Source organism: Oncorhynchus clarkii, chromosome 14 (genome assembly GCF_045791955.1).
Source record: "Oncorhynchus clarkii lewisi isolate Uvic-CL-2024 chromosome 14, UVic_Ocla_1.0, whole genome shotgun sequence".
Lineage (NCBI taxonomy): Eukaryota > Metazoa > Chordata > Actinopteri > Salmoniformes > Salmonidae > Oncorhynchus > Oncorhynchus clarkii.
In genome coordinates, this window is record NC_092160.1 from 6,732,021 (window position 1) to 6,747,462 (window position 15,442).

The 15,442-nt window shown below is 42.3% G+C and overlaps 2 protein-coding genes across 4 annotated transcripts in view; both read left to right on the top strand.

Annotated features, from left to right (window-relative positions):
- The first annotated feature begins 1,989 nt into the window (after positions 1 to 1,989).
- On the top strand, positions 1,990 to 4,798 carry LOC139365935 (small integral membrane protein 32-like). The gene is made up of 2 exons (XM_071102994.1): positions 1,990 to 2,827; positions 3,060 to 4,798. The coding sequence occupies exon 2, from the start codon at positions 3,090 to 3,092 to the stop codon at positions 3,411 to 3,413; it is 324 nt and encodes a 107-aa protein (XP_070959095.1). The 5' UTR covers positions 1,990 to 2,827; positions 3,060 to 3,089; the 3' UTR covers positions 3,414 to 4,798.
- A 583-nt stretch (positions 4,799 to 5,381) lies between these two features.
- Positions 5,382 to 15,442, top strand: part of LOC139366187 (protein diaphanous homolog 1-like) — a 142,671-nt gene continuing 132,610 nt past the window's right edge. For all 3 annotated transcript variants that reach the window (XM_071103374.1, XM_071103375.1, XM_071103376.1), the window contains exon 1: positions 5,382 to 6,111. In XM_071103374.1, coding sequence (XP_070959475.1) covers positions 6,007 to 6,111 — 105 coding nt within the window. In that variant the 5' untranslated portion in view covers positions 5,382 to 6,006. The remainder of the gene's footprint in view (positions 6,112 to 15,442) is intronic.

Sequence of the window (15,442 nt, forward strand, 5' to 3'; positions counted from 1 at the left end):
TCATACTGGTGTCATTTACCAGCTGCGTGACAACTATGAGCGTGGCACACAAGGCTATTATGACAATGTAGCAATTTTCATACATACTGCGTTCTATTTGCACTTTGGGAATTCAGAAACCATGTGTCAATCCACTCACTTTTGTCAAGAAGCTTTCAGATTTGTAGGCTTATATAGGGGTGCTTGTACATGCATTCAGCTATTATGATCCATAAAGCCTCACCATCTCCAAATGTCCATTCTATACAGGATTATAGTTTCCCAGAATATACACTACATGACCAAAAGTATGTGGACACCATGCTCGTCGTTGCATCTCATTCCAAACTCATGGCCAATAATATGGAGTTTGGCCGCCCTTTGCTGCTATAACAACCTCCAATCTTCTGGGAAGGCTTTCCACTAGATGTTGGAACATTGCTGCAGGGAATTTCTTCCATTCAGCCACAAGAGCATTAGGTAGGTTGGGCACTGATGTTGGGCGATTAGGCCTGGCTCATAGTCGGCGTTCCAGTTCATCCCAAAGGTGTTCGATGGGGTTGAGGTCAGGGCTCTGTGCAGGCCAGTCAAGTTCTTCCACAACGATCTCAACAAACCATTTCTGTATGGACCTCGATTTGTGCACAGTGGCATTGTCATGCTGAAACAGGAACGGGCCTTCCCAAAAATGTTGCCACAAAGTTGGATGCACAGAATCATCTAGAATGTCATTGTATGCTGTAGTGTTAAGATTTCCCTTCACTGGAACTAAGGCACCCAGCTCAAACCATGAAAAACAGACCCAGACCATTATTCTGCCTCCACCAAACTGTAAAGTTGGTACTATGCATTGGGGCAGGCAGCGTTCTCCTGGCATCCGCCAAACCCAGATTTGTCCGTCAGACTGCCAGATTAGTGAAGTGTGATTCATCACACCAGTGAACATGTTTCCATTGCTCCAGACTCAAATGGCAGCAAGCTTTACACCCCTCCAGTCGACACTTGGCATTGCGCATGATAATCTATAGGCTTGTGTGCGGCTGTTCGGCCAGTTCGGCCAGTTCTTGTAATGACGTTGCTTCCAGAGGCAGTTTGGAACTCGGTAGTGAGTGTTGCAACCTAGGACAGACGATTTTTACACACTAGTCGCTTCAGCACTCGCCGGTCCCGTTCTGTGAGCCGGTGTGGCCTACCACTTTGCGGCTGAGCCGTTCTTGCTCCTAGATGTTTCCACTTCACAATAACAGCACTTACAGTTGACTAGGGCAGTTCTAGCAAGGCAGACATTTGATGACCTGACTTTTTGGAAAGGTGGCATCCTATGACGGTGCAACATTGAAAGTCACTGAACTCTTCAAAGGCCATTCTACCGCCATTGTTTGTCTATGAAGATTGCGTGGCTGAGTGCTCAATTTTATACGCTGTCAGCAACGGGTGTGGCTGAAAGAGCCGAATCCACTAATTTGAAGGTGTGTCCACATACTTTTGTATAAATAGTGTTTATATAAATAACACTCAAATCTCCGTCCCCAATGTCTCCTCAGTCCTTTTAGCTGGAACACATCAGGGTGTTATTAGTCAGCCACTCCAACTCTGAGAAAATTACACTTTCAGGCTCTACCAGAAGACTTTAGCCTACTTGCATCATACTGCATCATGCTGTATTTACACCCGAGGGGTAAAATAAATACATTCAGCTTGCAGCCTAGTCGCTGGACTGGTTTGGGGCTGTTCCTTCAACCATCCTTCAACCCCACACACACACACACACACACAACCTGCTTAGTTTTAATCACCCCGAGAGATTCCGCACTGACATAACAATTGTTTCACTCACCTTCTCACAAATGAATAAGGACATGTTGGGAGAAAAACACGAGAGAAGGAAAGAGTGAGGGGAACAAGACGTCACATGACACGCTTGACTTTAACTCGTCCCTGTCCAATGGCATCTCTTAACCAACCCCGAGCCCGTCCAGCGTTCGCCCTCTCCCTCTCTTGGTAACCAATCTATCCTCTCCCCACAAAACACAAACCGAGGCAGGGAGGAAGCTGTATAGCCTACGACCTGGAGAGATAGAGAGAGCGCTACCGGAGAGGAGACGGATCTCTGAACCTTCTATCAATTTTCTCTCTCCCCACCCCACTCTTCGGGTCTGGATCGATATTCCCGTCGGGGGATCGGTTGGAGTTGAAGGCACTCAAAACCGATACTTGTCGACCTTTCCTGGATATAAGAACGTGCGCGAAGAGGAACCGGCGGTGAACCAGTGTACCCTTGTCTACCCTTTCTCGGCCCGCGCTCTACCCGATAAATCCACTTGTTACAGCGCGCTTTAAGAACCCACTTGGACCAGCCAGACGAGATAAATTGCGTGCTTGTAAGGATGGTCTTATGAAACTTTACCAACTAGGCTATACCAAGTAGCACCATTTAGCGACATTACGTTAACTTTACAGTCCAGATAGGCCAGGTGTTTACGGTAAGAAATCTCAACGAAGAAATCCGAGTATTCAAATCGCTAGTTCCGTCCTCATGATCTCGACATTACACAGCCGGAGAAGCCCTTGGCGGTTTACGTCACTGGTAACGAGTCTAGACAACCTCTGGTGATTTTTAGTGACTTCGACATATCAGGATATACGAATTCAGTTCTGCGGCTAAATTAGTGACTCAAGGACATATGGTCTGTAGGCGCAGGGGATTTAGTGCCAAAACAACACCGCCTCTCCAGAGCGCGTTCTCCCCGGGAGAGATTGGACAGAGCGGTCAGAGTCTGAGGAATGCGGGCACTGTTTCCCTGGATCTCCACCTCACCTGCGGAGACTCTCCGCTGCACACACCAAAGTAAGTAGCGGACTCGTACGGGTATTATTGACTCAACACTCACTTTTATCTTTGCCTTCTTGACACACTCCATGTCTTCCTTGTGCGTCATTGTCTTTCACACGGGTCTGTAGCTAAATTGCGTTGTTCTCATGATCGTTCACTTAGTCTACATTTGCATGATTGAACGTTATGGTAGCCTATCGTTACATTGGTCTGTGATTAAAATCTGGTATTTTACTCCCCTTCCCAGTTGAACGTTGACCGGGTGACGCAAGCGGTCATGTTGAGGCAAATCCTGCTGAATTCCACCAACGCACCGGACTTAGGGTTGGCCCATCAGACGCACGCGTCTGGGTCCGTGAACGCATCTAACGGCTCGGTGAGCATGGCGGGCCTGCTCAGGCCCACGGATAACAGGGGAGGACTGCGGGAGGGCGGAGAGCTGAACAAACCAGACCTGGCAACCTACGTGGTGATCTGTCTGGTTCTGTTTCTGCTCGTGCTGCTCATCGTCTTCTTCATCAACTGTCAGCTGAGGACCTCCTTTTTCGCCTCCATGCCCTACGATAGGTCTCTCAGAGAGGCCCGGACATCCTACAAGTAGAACCCGTTACCCCATCGGGTGGTAACGTTTGTACCAGGACTGGGTAACTGGTGTTATCGAATGTAGTCATGGAGGAATTTAAGATTTTTGCCAACTGCATGGTCCAAACGCTGTGCGTAACCGTTAAGTGTTAATTTGGCACAATGAGAGAGGCCTATTACGCACCATGTTCCAAACTGGACTAATGTCATTATGTGCATATAAATGTTTGTTTGTGTATATACAACATTTTGTATAACTGCACTGTAATGAATTTGCGCTATTATGTAGGCCTGTTGTGTAATTCTGCCGCTTAAAGTTTCATTCCTTGTCCTGTGTAAAACCATGATTAAATCTATATGATAAATATATGAACAACATATGGTGATGATGATAATGTGATGGGATGAAACGGATTGATAGTTGAATGTCCCAGAAACAAAGCGAGGTTTCATGACTGCAATCCTTGCTGATCACGTGCTTCCTTGGAGTTTTTTGTAATTTAGCCTTCACTCACAATACACGAGCGTAATAAATCGCCCAAGCCAAATTGGTTATCTTTTGGTTTTACACCGAGGTAAAATGTGTTTTATATTGGATATTTGGTTTTCCAAGCATGCCATGACTGACAATTGTATATTTTAAATCAGGCGAGACCTTTTGGTCTGTGTTGAGTGTTGAGATTCGGATTTCAATCTTCAATATATCTTATTCAAAGCAATGCCATGAACATGAGATATTCTGAATCTACACCTTTATTTTTATTTTTTATTATTCTGATTTCAATAACTCATAAACTAAGCCTACCACCACTATGGGAAGGATATATTCTCAATCAGGGGAGGATGGAGAACAATCCACATCTTAAAATTTTTCAATTTATGAGAAAATTCATATCTTATTTAATAGCTCTTTAAGCCAAACGTTCCATCTCTATAAAAATGATACACTGAGTATATCAAACATTAGGAACACCTTCCTAGTATTGAGTTGCACCCCCCTTTTGCCCTCAGAACAGCCTCAATTCGTAGGGGCGAATTGAGATTCAACCGGGATACACCCGGGGAAAATGTTTAGCATAAAAAAATACAGCAGCGTTGCAGTTCTTGACAGACAAACTGGTGCGCCTGACACCTACTACCATACCCCGTTCAAAGGAACTTAAATATTCTGTCCTGCCCATTTCACCCTCTGAATGGCACACATACACAATCCATGTCTCAATTGTCTATGTCATGGAAAGAGCAGGTTTTCTTAATGTTTTGTACACTCAGTGTATAGTCCGAGTTAGGATGGAGAACAATCAACACCTTTTATTTTTTCAATAAAAAATAATTTCACCATTGATTCTTCAAAAGCTCTTAAACCAAGCGTTCCATCAGCTATTGAAGATTGAAATCCGAAAAAAAATGAAAGAAAAGATTCAACATTCAACAAAGGTGTGGATTGTTCTCATCCTCCCCCGAGTCTGTTATTCGTTTATTAACCACTAAGGGGTAGCCTAACACCGGTGATTAGTCTTTCTTCTTGAAATCTAAGTAAAATTTGAAAATAATTATAACCTGAATCAAATCAGCAAGTTTATAAGGAGAAATGTATTTACCATCTCACAGTGAAATTAATTTGTAGATTTGTTCTGTGGTTGTGTCTAGTTGGGTTCTAAAGGGATCTTGTCATAGTGAATGATTTTGGAGCTGAGCTGGAGTTGTGCTGGACCGAGTAAAATATGACCCCAAAAATATAGCGGAGGGGGTATTCTGAAATTATAGGCTACTTTTCTCAAGTCTTCAATGTTTTTCTCTTTTTATTAAGCAAGAGATTATTCATTTGTTTAGCATCATTCTACTTCACACGTGATTGTGGTTCACATTTATCAAATTTACAAGAATGACTTAAGGCCCTTCTACCCATCCATCTGTCATATCTCTCAGGTAATAGTTCTAGTGCGCATGGTCCTTCCCCACCCGTTCCAACTTGTTATGGCAGGAAGAAGCCTACCGTGGAAGGGTTTGAACGTTGTCACTCGGGAAAGTTAACTTGTTCCAGTAATGGAAACGAATTTGAGATGACTGCAATATTGGAGTCTACAGCGATATAACAAAGAACAACTTGTTGTATAGAAAAATATTGTGGAAGTAGGAAGAACCGTATCTTTTTTACCGAGTTTTAGCCTAGCTAGCTAGCATTACATTAGCCATCAGTCACTACCGCACAGACACTCAGGGAGGCACTCACTGTTTTTTTGGGAGGGGATTACGGACGACTCTCCTTGCGACTAAAATTGCACAACATTTTTTGTAATCGTAAAGTTTTGTTTGTTCCATCAACAAAGAGTCGTCAAGAGTAGCTACAATACGTTTTCTTTCCACTGTTTGGGGGTACTTTGAATTTCCCTCCTTTTTCAATCCCAGGCGGATGAAAAGGGGTTTGGGGTTGTTGTCTAGCACCAGTTAACTAGCCATTTGCTAATAGTTGTAGTCAGTTCTCAAGGGTACTTAGCTATACTTTTTTTTTCTTCCCGTCGGAAAGGACAACTTTTGAAAAGTCGGGAAGTCACCGGGTGTGTTTGTGGATTTATTTTTGTTCTCCCTTTGAGGAAACTATCTCTACACAAATGGATCCTAATTCTGGGAATTCTGCCTCTGCCTCTGCTCCCAAAAGCAAGAAGGACAAGAAAGAAAAGAAAAACTATGAAGATGGAGACGGCAAAAAGAAATTTGTACGTATTCATTAAATATTTCACTGATTGTGAGTTAACTAATAATGCACTCCTGTTCAATGTTACTTGGGAACTTGAGTTGCTACTGTTTTTGGTACAACAAGTGGCAGAAGTTGTCAGAACGTTACCACTTAGATCTCTACCTAACAAACCTGTTCGTTTATTTCATTTGCAGCCAGTTATTTCACAACATTCAGTGTGTTTTCGGACTACTCTGAAATCTGCAAGGCTAATGTCAAACGTGTTAACGTTACGTGGTTTGTGAAAAAAATGAGGAAGTAACTAGCTAACGTTAGCTATCCTCATGTTAGAACTCTGAAGTGTTGCAACGAGCTTGACAATGTAGCAAACGGCTTGACTCGCGGTTTGGAAACAGTAACTGTAGCAAGTTAGCTAGCTAGTTTTGGAGATGGTTCGTTCGGGTTTTCCACAGGTTGCTGTCGCAGGATGGAACCTGGGTAAAGTTATAGTTTGAAGTACAGTACACATGGAATAAATGCCTTTCTCCACTTTCCCACGTAGTCTTACCTTGCGGGCTAGTATTCAGAAATGTAATTTACACATCAATGACGAAATAAACTTTATATGAATGGGAAATACATTTAAATAATGTGCTACTTTGCATCGTAGAGTAAAACACTGACATGTGGTACATCACACTGATTTGAAGTAGTCGCGTGGATGGCGATAGTGACGTCATAGCATTTAGTACCCATGGCAAGAATGGGTGATTCAGTGTGATATCTAGAAGAGAGAGCACGGGGAGTCACCCGTAATTGCTTGTCATCATGGAGAGTAACGTGTCATTTAACCCCTGGCTAGTCTAGCAACAGTTGGAAACTGATATTCGACAGACAAATGGTAACCATAGAGGCCCAAATACACACCTGGTCAACGAGCACAGCTCCCCACCCTATCACATGCTTTTGTAAGACCCCAACCCCCCTCCACCCTCTCTAGAAACCCTTCACTGTCCCCGTTCTGAAGGTGCCAGTGACAGATGTTCTCAGCCCAGGCGTCCTGCCATGCTCTCTAGAGCAGATGTTTGCAACTGTGATCTGGTTTGCATTATCTTGATATAGGTCTAGGCTATATCACCATTGGCGATTAGTGTTTTCCACTAGCGTCAGCTATAGAGCTGGTTACACACTACCCTTTCAACCAGGTACTTTTTCCACTTAAATTAACTAGGCTACTTTTTTATTTTATTTTATTTTTTACCATTCTCAATTCAGAAAAAAGGAGGAAGTAACTATCTATTGATAGGACGGTCACCTCGTCTGTCAACCTCTCCCATCTGGAGAGCTACTTGGTGTGCAGGCTTTTGATCCAACCCTGCTCAAACACACCAAAGTCAGCTTCTTTTTCTTTTCTTTTATTTTTATTTTTTTACAATGTGTTCTGTCAGTGCTGAGGATGGTTATCTATTTTGTCTGTTTTATGCTATATCATTATTTTACCTGCTGCGCAATGTCTCTAGCTCTCTCTCTTCTGACAATGGCACACACCATGACTTTTCCAGGATTTTCATTGCTGACCAAAAATGAGCTATAACTGGGCAAATAGAGTGCGTTTGGAAATTTGGAAATTATTCAGACTTTGCCTTCTTGAGTATGACGCTACTAGCTTGGCACACCTGTATTTGGGGAGTTTATCCCTTTCTTCTCTGCAGATCCTCTTAAGCTCTGTCAGGTTGGATGGGGAGCGTTGCTGCACAGCTATTTTTAGGTCTCTCCAGAGATGTTAGAGCGGTTTCAAGTTCGGACTCTGGCTTGGCCACTCAAGGACATTTTTAGACTTAACCAAAAGTGGCTTTGGGACAGGTTGGCTGTGTGCTTAGCGTTGTTGTCCTATTGGAAGGTGAACCTTCGCCCCAGTCTGAGGTCCTGAGCACTCTGGAGCAGGTTTTGATCAAGGCTCTCTTTGTACTTTGTTTCGTTCATCTTCCCTTCGATCCTGAGTAGTTTCCCAGTCCATGCCTCTGGAAAAACATCCCCACAGCATGATGTTTCCACCACCATGCTTCATCGTAGGGATGGTGCCAGGTTTCCTCCAAATGCTACACTAAGGCATTCAGGACAATGAGTTCAATCATAGTTTCATCAGACCAAGGGATCTAGTTTCTCATGGTCTGAGAGTCCTTTAGGTGCCTTTTGGCAAACTCCAAAAGGGCTGTCATGCCTTTTTATTGAGGAGTGGCTTCCATCTGGCCACTCTACCATAAAAGCCTGATTGGTGGAGTGCTACAGAGATGGTTGTCCTTCTGGAAGGTTCTCTCATCTCCACAAAGGAACCCACGCCCACCTTTGTTTTATTTTTCTTCCACCCCAGTAGCCGGACGCCGCTCTGGTCTGGTGGAAGTTTTGCCGCCGTGTCAGCTCTCCACAGCCGACTGGCTGGTGCTAGGCAGGGTTCCATCCCTGAAGGGGTTTCCCCCTTCCCTGGAGAACGGAGCTGATCTCGACCCAACAAACCAGCCATGGAGGTACATCACTCGCCGTGGAAGTCAAAGAAAGCGTCCTCTGGAAACGGGGGTCTCCATGGAGATGTTGAGCCCGGAGCTGACACAAACCAGGAACAGCTTTGCCGCCCTGGATCCAGAGGTTCCGGCACCTTTGTCCTTGGTGGCTTCCCAATCAAATCACCAGACTGTGAGGCTGCCTGAGAGACCAGCCCATTCAACATCATCAGCTGTCATCATCAGGCAGCTCTATGATGAGAAACATCTCAAGCCCCAAGGCAAAAACCCTGTGCTACCAAGGAGCACGAGTACAGGACATAACAAGGCTGCTTCCGACTGTTCTACCACAGATGCTGTGAGCTAACACTGTCGTAGTCCATGTGGGGTCAAATGAGGGCTAGCTCAGAACATTTAAAAATGGATTTTAAAGAACTGATTTTAGCATTAATACATGGTTATAACATCTACCGAAAAGACAGAAATGCCAACGGAGGCGGTGTTGCGGTCTATATTCAGAACCACATTCCTGTAAAGGTTAGAGACGATCTAATGTTAAATACTGTTGAAGTAATATGGCTACAGGTTCATCTACCTCACCTAAAGCCCATTCTTGTGGGAAGCTGCTATAGACTACCAAGTGCTAATAGGCAGTATCTGGCTAATGTGTGTGAAATGCTTGATACTGTATGTGATATCAACAGAGAAGTATATTTTCTGGGTGATTTTAAATATTGGCTGGCTATCATCAAGCTGCCCACTCAGGAAAAAACTTCAAACTGTAACCAGTGGCTGCAACCTGGATCCGGTTGTCAGTCAACCTACTAAGGTAGTTACAAACAGCACAGGAATTAAATCCTCAACATGTATTGATCACATCTTTACTAATGCTGCAGATATTTGCTTTAAAGCAGTATCCAAATCCATAGGATGTAGTGATCACAATATAATAGCCATATCTAGGAAAACCAAAGTTCCGAAGGCTGGGCCTAATATAGTGTATAAGAGGTCATACAATAAGTTTTTTTTTTTTGTGATTCGTATGTTGGTGATGTAAAGAATATTTGCTGGTCTATGGTGTGTAATGTGGAGCAACCAGATGCTGCACTTGACGCATTTATGAAACTACTTATTCCAGTTACTAATAAGCACGCACCGATTTTAAGAACATTATTATAAAGACTTAAATTGATGAGGAATTTAAAAATTGTATGGTTGAGAGGGATAAGGCGTAAGGTATGGCAATTAAGTCTGGCAGCCGAACTGATTGGCAAACATACTACAAATGAAGAAATCATGTGACTAAACTAAAGAAAAAGAAACTACACTATGAAACAAAGATTAATTATATAAAGAGCTTATAAAAAGCTTTTGGGCACCTTCAATTCAATTTTTGGAAAGAAATTGAGTCAGATGGCTCATCCATCACAAAGCCCACTGATATTGCAAACTACTTTTAATGACTTTTTCATTGGCAAGATAAGCAAACTTAGGGATGACATGCCAGCAACAAACGCTGACACCACATCCAAGTGTATCGGACCAAATGATGAAAGACAAGAATTGTACTTTTGTATTCCGTAAATTCAGCGTGAAAGAGGTGTAAAAAAGATTGTCTATCAACAATGACAAGCCACCGGTGTCTGACAATCTGAATGGAAAATTACTGAGGATAATAGCAGATGATATTGCCACTCTTATTTGCCACATCTTCAATTTAAGCCTATTAGAGAATGTGTGCCCTCAGGCCTGGAGGGAAGCTAAAGTCATTCTGCTACCCAAGAATAGTAAAGCCCCTTTTACTGGCTCAAATAGCCAACCAAACAGCCTGTTACCCTTAGTAAACGTCTGGAAAAAATTTTGTTTGACCAGATACAATGCTATTTCACAGGAAACAAATTGACAACAGAATTTCAGCCTGCTTATAGTGAAGGACACTCAACAAGCACAGCACTTACACAAATGACTGATGATTGGCTGAGAGAAATTGATACAATTATTGTGAGGGCTGTCTTGTTAGACTTCAGTGCAGCTTTTGACATTATCGATCATAGTCTGCTGCTGGAAAAACTTGTGTGTTATGGTTTTACACCCCCTGCTATAATGTGGATAAAGAGTTAGACAAGTAACAGAACACAGAGGGTGTTCTTTAATGGAAGCCTCAAATGTAATCCAGTTAGAATCAGGAATTCCCCAGGTAACTGTTTAGGCCCTTTGATTTTTTCAATTTTGACTAACGACATGCCACTGACTGAGTAAAGCCAGAGTGTCTATGTATGCGGATGACTCAACGCTATACACGTCAGCTACTACAGCGACTGAAATGACTGCAACGCTCAACAAAGAGCTGCAGTTAGTTTCAGAGAGGGTGGCAAGGAATAAGTTAGACCTCGATATTTCTAAAACTAAAAGCATTGTATTTGGAACAAAACTTCAACTAAATATTGTAATAAATAATGTGGAAATTGAGCAAGTTGAGATGACTAAACTGCTTGGAGTAACCCTAGATTGTAAACTGCGATGGTCAAAACATATTGATGCAGTAGTAGCTAAGATGGGGAGAGGTCTGTCTATAATAAAGCAATGCTCTGCCTTAACATCACTATCAACAAGGCAGGTCCTACAGGCCCTAGATTTGTTTCACCTTGACCTACTGTTCAGTTGTGTGGTCGGGTGCCACAAAAAAAAGGACTTAGGAAAATTGCAATTGGCTCAGAACAAGGCAGCACGGCTGACCCTTGGATGTACACAGAGAGCTAATATTAATAACATGTGCAGTGGGGCAAAAAAGTATTTAGTCAGCCACCAATTGTGCAAGTTCTCCCACTTAAAAAGATGAGGCCTGTAATTTTCATCATAGGTACACTTCAACTATGACAGACAAAATGAGGAAAATAAATCCAGAAAATCACATTGTAGGATTTTTAATGAATTTATTTGCAAATTATGGTGGAAAATAAGTATTTGGTCACCTACAGACAAGCAAGATTTCTGGCTCTCACAGACCTGTAACTTCTTCTTTAAGAGGCTCCTCTGTCCTCCACTCGTTACCTGTATTAATGGCACCTGTTTGAACTTGTTATCAGTATAAAAGACACCTGTCCACAACCGCAAACAGTCACACTCCAAACTCCACTATGGCCAAGACCAAAGAGCTGTCAAAGGACACCAGAAACAAAATTGTAGACCTGCACCAGGCTGGGAAGACTGAATCTGCAATAGGTAAGCAGCTTGGTTTGAAGAAATCAACTGTGGGAGCAATTATTAGGAAATGGAAGACATACAAGACCACTGATAATCTCCCTCGATCTGGGGCTCCACGCAAGATCTCACCCCGTGGGGTAAAAATGATCACAAGAACGGTGAGCAAAAATCCCAGAACCACACGGGGGGAACCTAGTGAATGACCTGCAGAGAGCTGCGACCAAAGTAACAAAGCCTACCACCAGTAACACACTACGCCGCCAGGGACTCAAATCCTTCAGTGCCAGACGTGTCCCCCTGCTTAAGCCAGTACATGTCCAGGCCCGTCTGAAGTGTGCTAGAGAGCATTTGGATGATCCGGAAGAAGTTTGGGAGAATGTCAGATGAAACCAAAATTTAACGTTGCGGTAAAAACTCAACTCGTCGTGTTTGGAGGACAAAGAATACTGAGTTGCATCCAAAGAACACCATACCTACTGTGAAGCATGGGGGTGGAAACATCATGCTTTGGGGCTGTTGTTCTGCAAAGGGACCAGGACGACTGATCCGTGTAAAGGAAAGAATGAATGGGGCCATGTATCGTGAGATTTTGAGTGAAAACCTCCTTCCATCAGCAAGGGCATTGAAGATGAAACGTGGCTGGGTCTTTCAGCATGACAATGATCCCAAACACACCTCCCGGGCAACGAAGGAGTGGTTTTGTAAGAAGCATTTCAAGGTCCTGGTGTGGCCTAGCCAGTCTCCAGATCTCAACCCCATAGAAAATCTTTGGAGGGAGTTGAAAGTCCGTGTTTCCCAGAAACAGCCCCAAAACATCACTGCTCTAGAGGAGATCTGCATGGAGGAATGGGCCAAAATACCAGCAACAGTGTCTGAAAACCTTGTGAAGACTTACAGAAAACGTTTGACCTCTGTCATTGCCAACAAAGGGTATATAACAAAGTATTGAGAAACTTTTGTTATTGACCAAATACTTAATTTGCAAATAAATTCATTAAAAATCCTACAATGCAATTTTCTGGATTTTTTCCCCCTCATTTCGTCTGTCATAGTTCCCTATGTGTACCTATGATGAAGTATACCTATGATCAAAATTACAGGCCTCATCTTTTTAAGTGGGATAACTTGCACAATTTGGTGGCTGACTAAATACTTTTTTTGCCCCACTGTATGTCAATCTCTCCTGGCTGAAAGTGGAGGAGAGATTGCCTTCATCACTACATTTATTTGTGAGAGGTATCGACATGTTGAATGCACCGAGCTGTCTGTCTAAACTATTGGCACACAGCTCGGGCAACCATGCATACCCCACAAGACATGCCACGAGGTCTCTTCACAGTCCCCAAGTCCAGAACAGACTATGGGAGTCACACAGTACTACGTCAGTACTACATAGAGCTATGACTGCATGTAACTATATTCCACATCAAGTAACTCATGCCAGCAGTAAAATGATATTGAAAAAACAGATCTAAAAACACCTTATGGAACAGCGGGGACTGTGAAGCAACACAAACATTGGCACAGACATGCATATACACTCACACACTCTCGATAACATACACACTATATATACACACTATACATACATACAGATGGATTTAGTACTGTAGAGATGTGGTGGAGTAGGGGCCTGAGGGCACACAGTGTGTTGTGAATGTATTGTAATGTTTGTAAAATGGTATAAACTGCCTTAATTTTGCAGAGCTCCAGGAAGAGAAGCTGCTGCTTTGGCTGCAGCTAATGGGGATCCATAATATATATATATATATATATTTTTATAGGCAAGGGGTCTGAATACTTTCAGATTGCACTGTAACTCACTAAATAGCTATGAATATCAACAAATATGCACACGCAGCTAAGATCAATTTGATCTCAAAAACGCGTCTAGCGACTGTATGATTGAAATACAGAGATTAGGAGGTAACTGCGTAACACATTGCATCCGGAGGACACTTTGATACAAATCTGATCGGAGTGGCCTAATTGTTTGATATAGAGATATTAACATTTTTAAAAAAATCTATAATCTGCTTGTCCAGCAATTATTTTTTACTTGCCCCGGACAAGTGTTAACGTCGAGCTCTGTAGGTCTAGTGATTTAATTAGTGTTGACAATGGAGTAGTCAACTGCATAAAATAGCCAACTGCTGCTTTCTGTCTTTAGCAAAGCCCATGATTAACACCAGCTTCATTCTTCAGTCATACTTGTATTGCAGATAGCTGAGAAAATGCCTCTTAAAAGGAATCTTGAAGCCTCTTTTAAGTCAGCCAGACTCTTACAAGATTCTTTACAAATAAATCTGTGGGTCTGTTGTTAAACAAGTGTTTTTTATTTTTTATAAATGACACTGAAATTCACAAAGGTGCAAACAAACACTTGTTGAAAGTATTTCAATAATTTAACTAATATTGTTCTCGCTCTTCTCTTAACGTGTATGGACCCAGAACTTAATTGAGCATCAGGTCTGTTTAGACCCATTTTTGCACTTGATTTGAAATGTTACCTTTTTTAAATTGTTTTTAAAAAGATAACTTAGGCTGTTTACCTAATTAAAAAAAAGAAATACGTTTTTAATAAAATACAGAATTGTTCATATCTGAGGGAGAGGGATGCACACAGTTCAAGAATAGGTCAACATTGGGCTATAATGAAGTACGGTACATGCGTACTGCAGTCTGCACAGTGTGTTTATGTGTGAGAGCAAGTGAGTATCAGTGATTTGGCTTTGGCTGGAATGATCTGGGATTTGAACTCACCCCAACAGAATTTGTATTATGCAAAACACACACACACAGTAGGGATGGGGGTTTGAAATGATTTCACTATTCAAATAGTATCATTCATTTTTGTCAGATACTTGAAATGTGTTTGTGTATGTAACATTTATGTACGTTTTTAACCCGAGTACTGCTGTGCGGGGGAGAGGCTGGCTCTATTGCTGCAGCGGCCCGCGGAGGTTATATGGGGTAGTGGGTAGACTGAGGGGGAGAGAGACACCAAGGAAACTCGGCTACAGCCACAATGTTATCTTTCATGGAACTTGGCTACCAACCTTTTTCCTGGGGTGCACTGTGCATAACTACATTGAAAAGTCTGAACATCAATCAGAATTTTTAAACCATTTCACCTGTTTTTTATATCGAAAGTTAAGTGTTATTTTGCTTCAATAGAGTGATCAGGGTTTTTTTCCTTCACAGAAAATACATTAGTGCAACACATTTGGCTGAAAATAGCTACATTTTCAGTGCAATGCTGTTTTGCTAGCAGCCACACAAGTAAATCGAGCTTACAATGAAAAAGCGTATTTCTAATGTTTTTGATAGGAATGTAGCCATCTACATTTTCTGACGTTTTCCTTGAAGTTAATCTTGCATTTACAGGAGAAAAGTAGCTGCACATCAGTCAGAGCTCTGTCTGCTGATAGAATACCTGTTTGTGAATTCTCATCCAAGTGGATAAGTGCAACTGAAGCACAAAATGAGTCTGATGCAGAGCAGAAATGACAGAAGCATTTTAGATCTATGTTTACGAGACGCAGCAAGATATTTCTTATGCGTTTTATAGTATTTCTTTGCATAAAAACCGCGAAATCCTGAATTAACGTGAACCCTGTGTTGCAATGTTACGTGGATATTTTCATTTAATTTAGAAAAAGGCCTTTT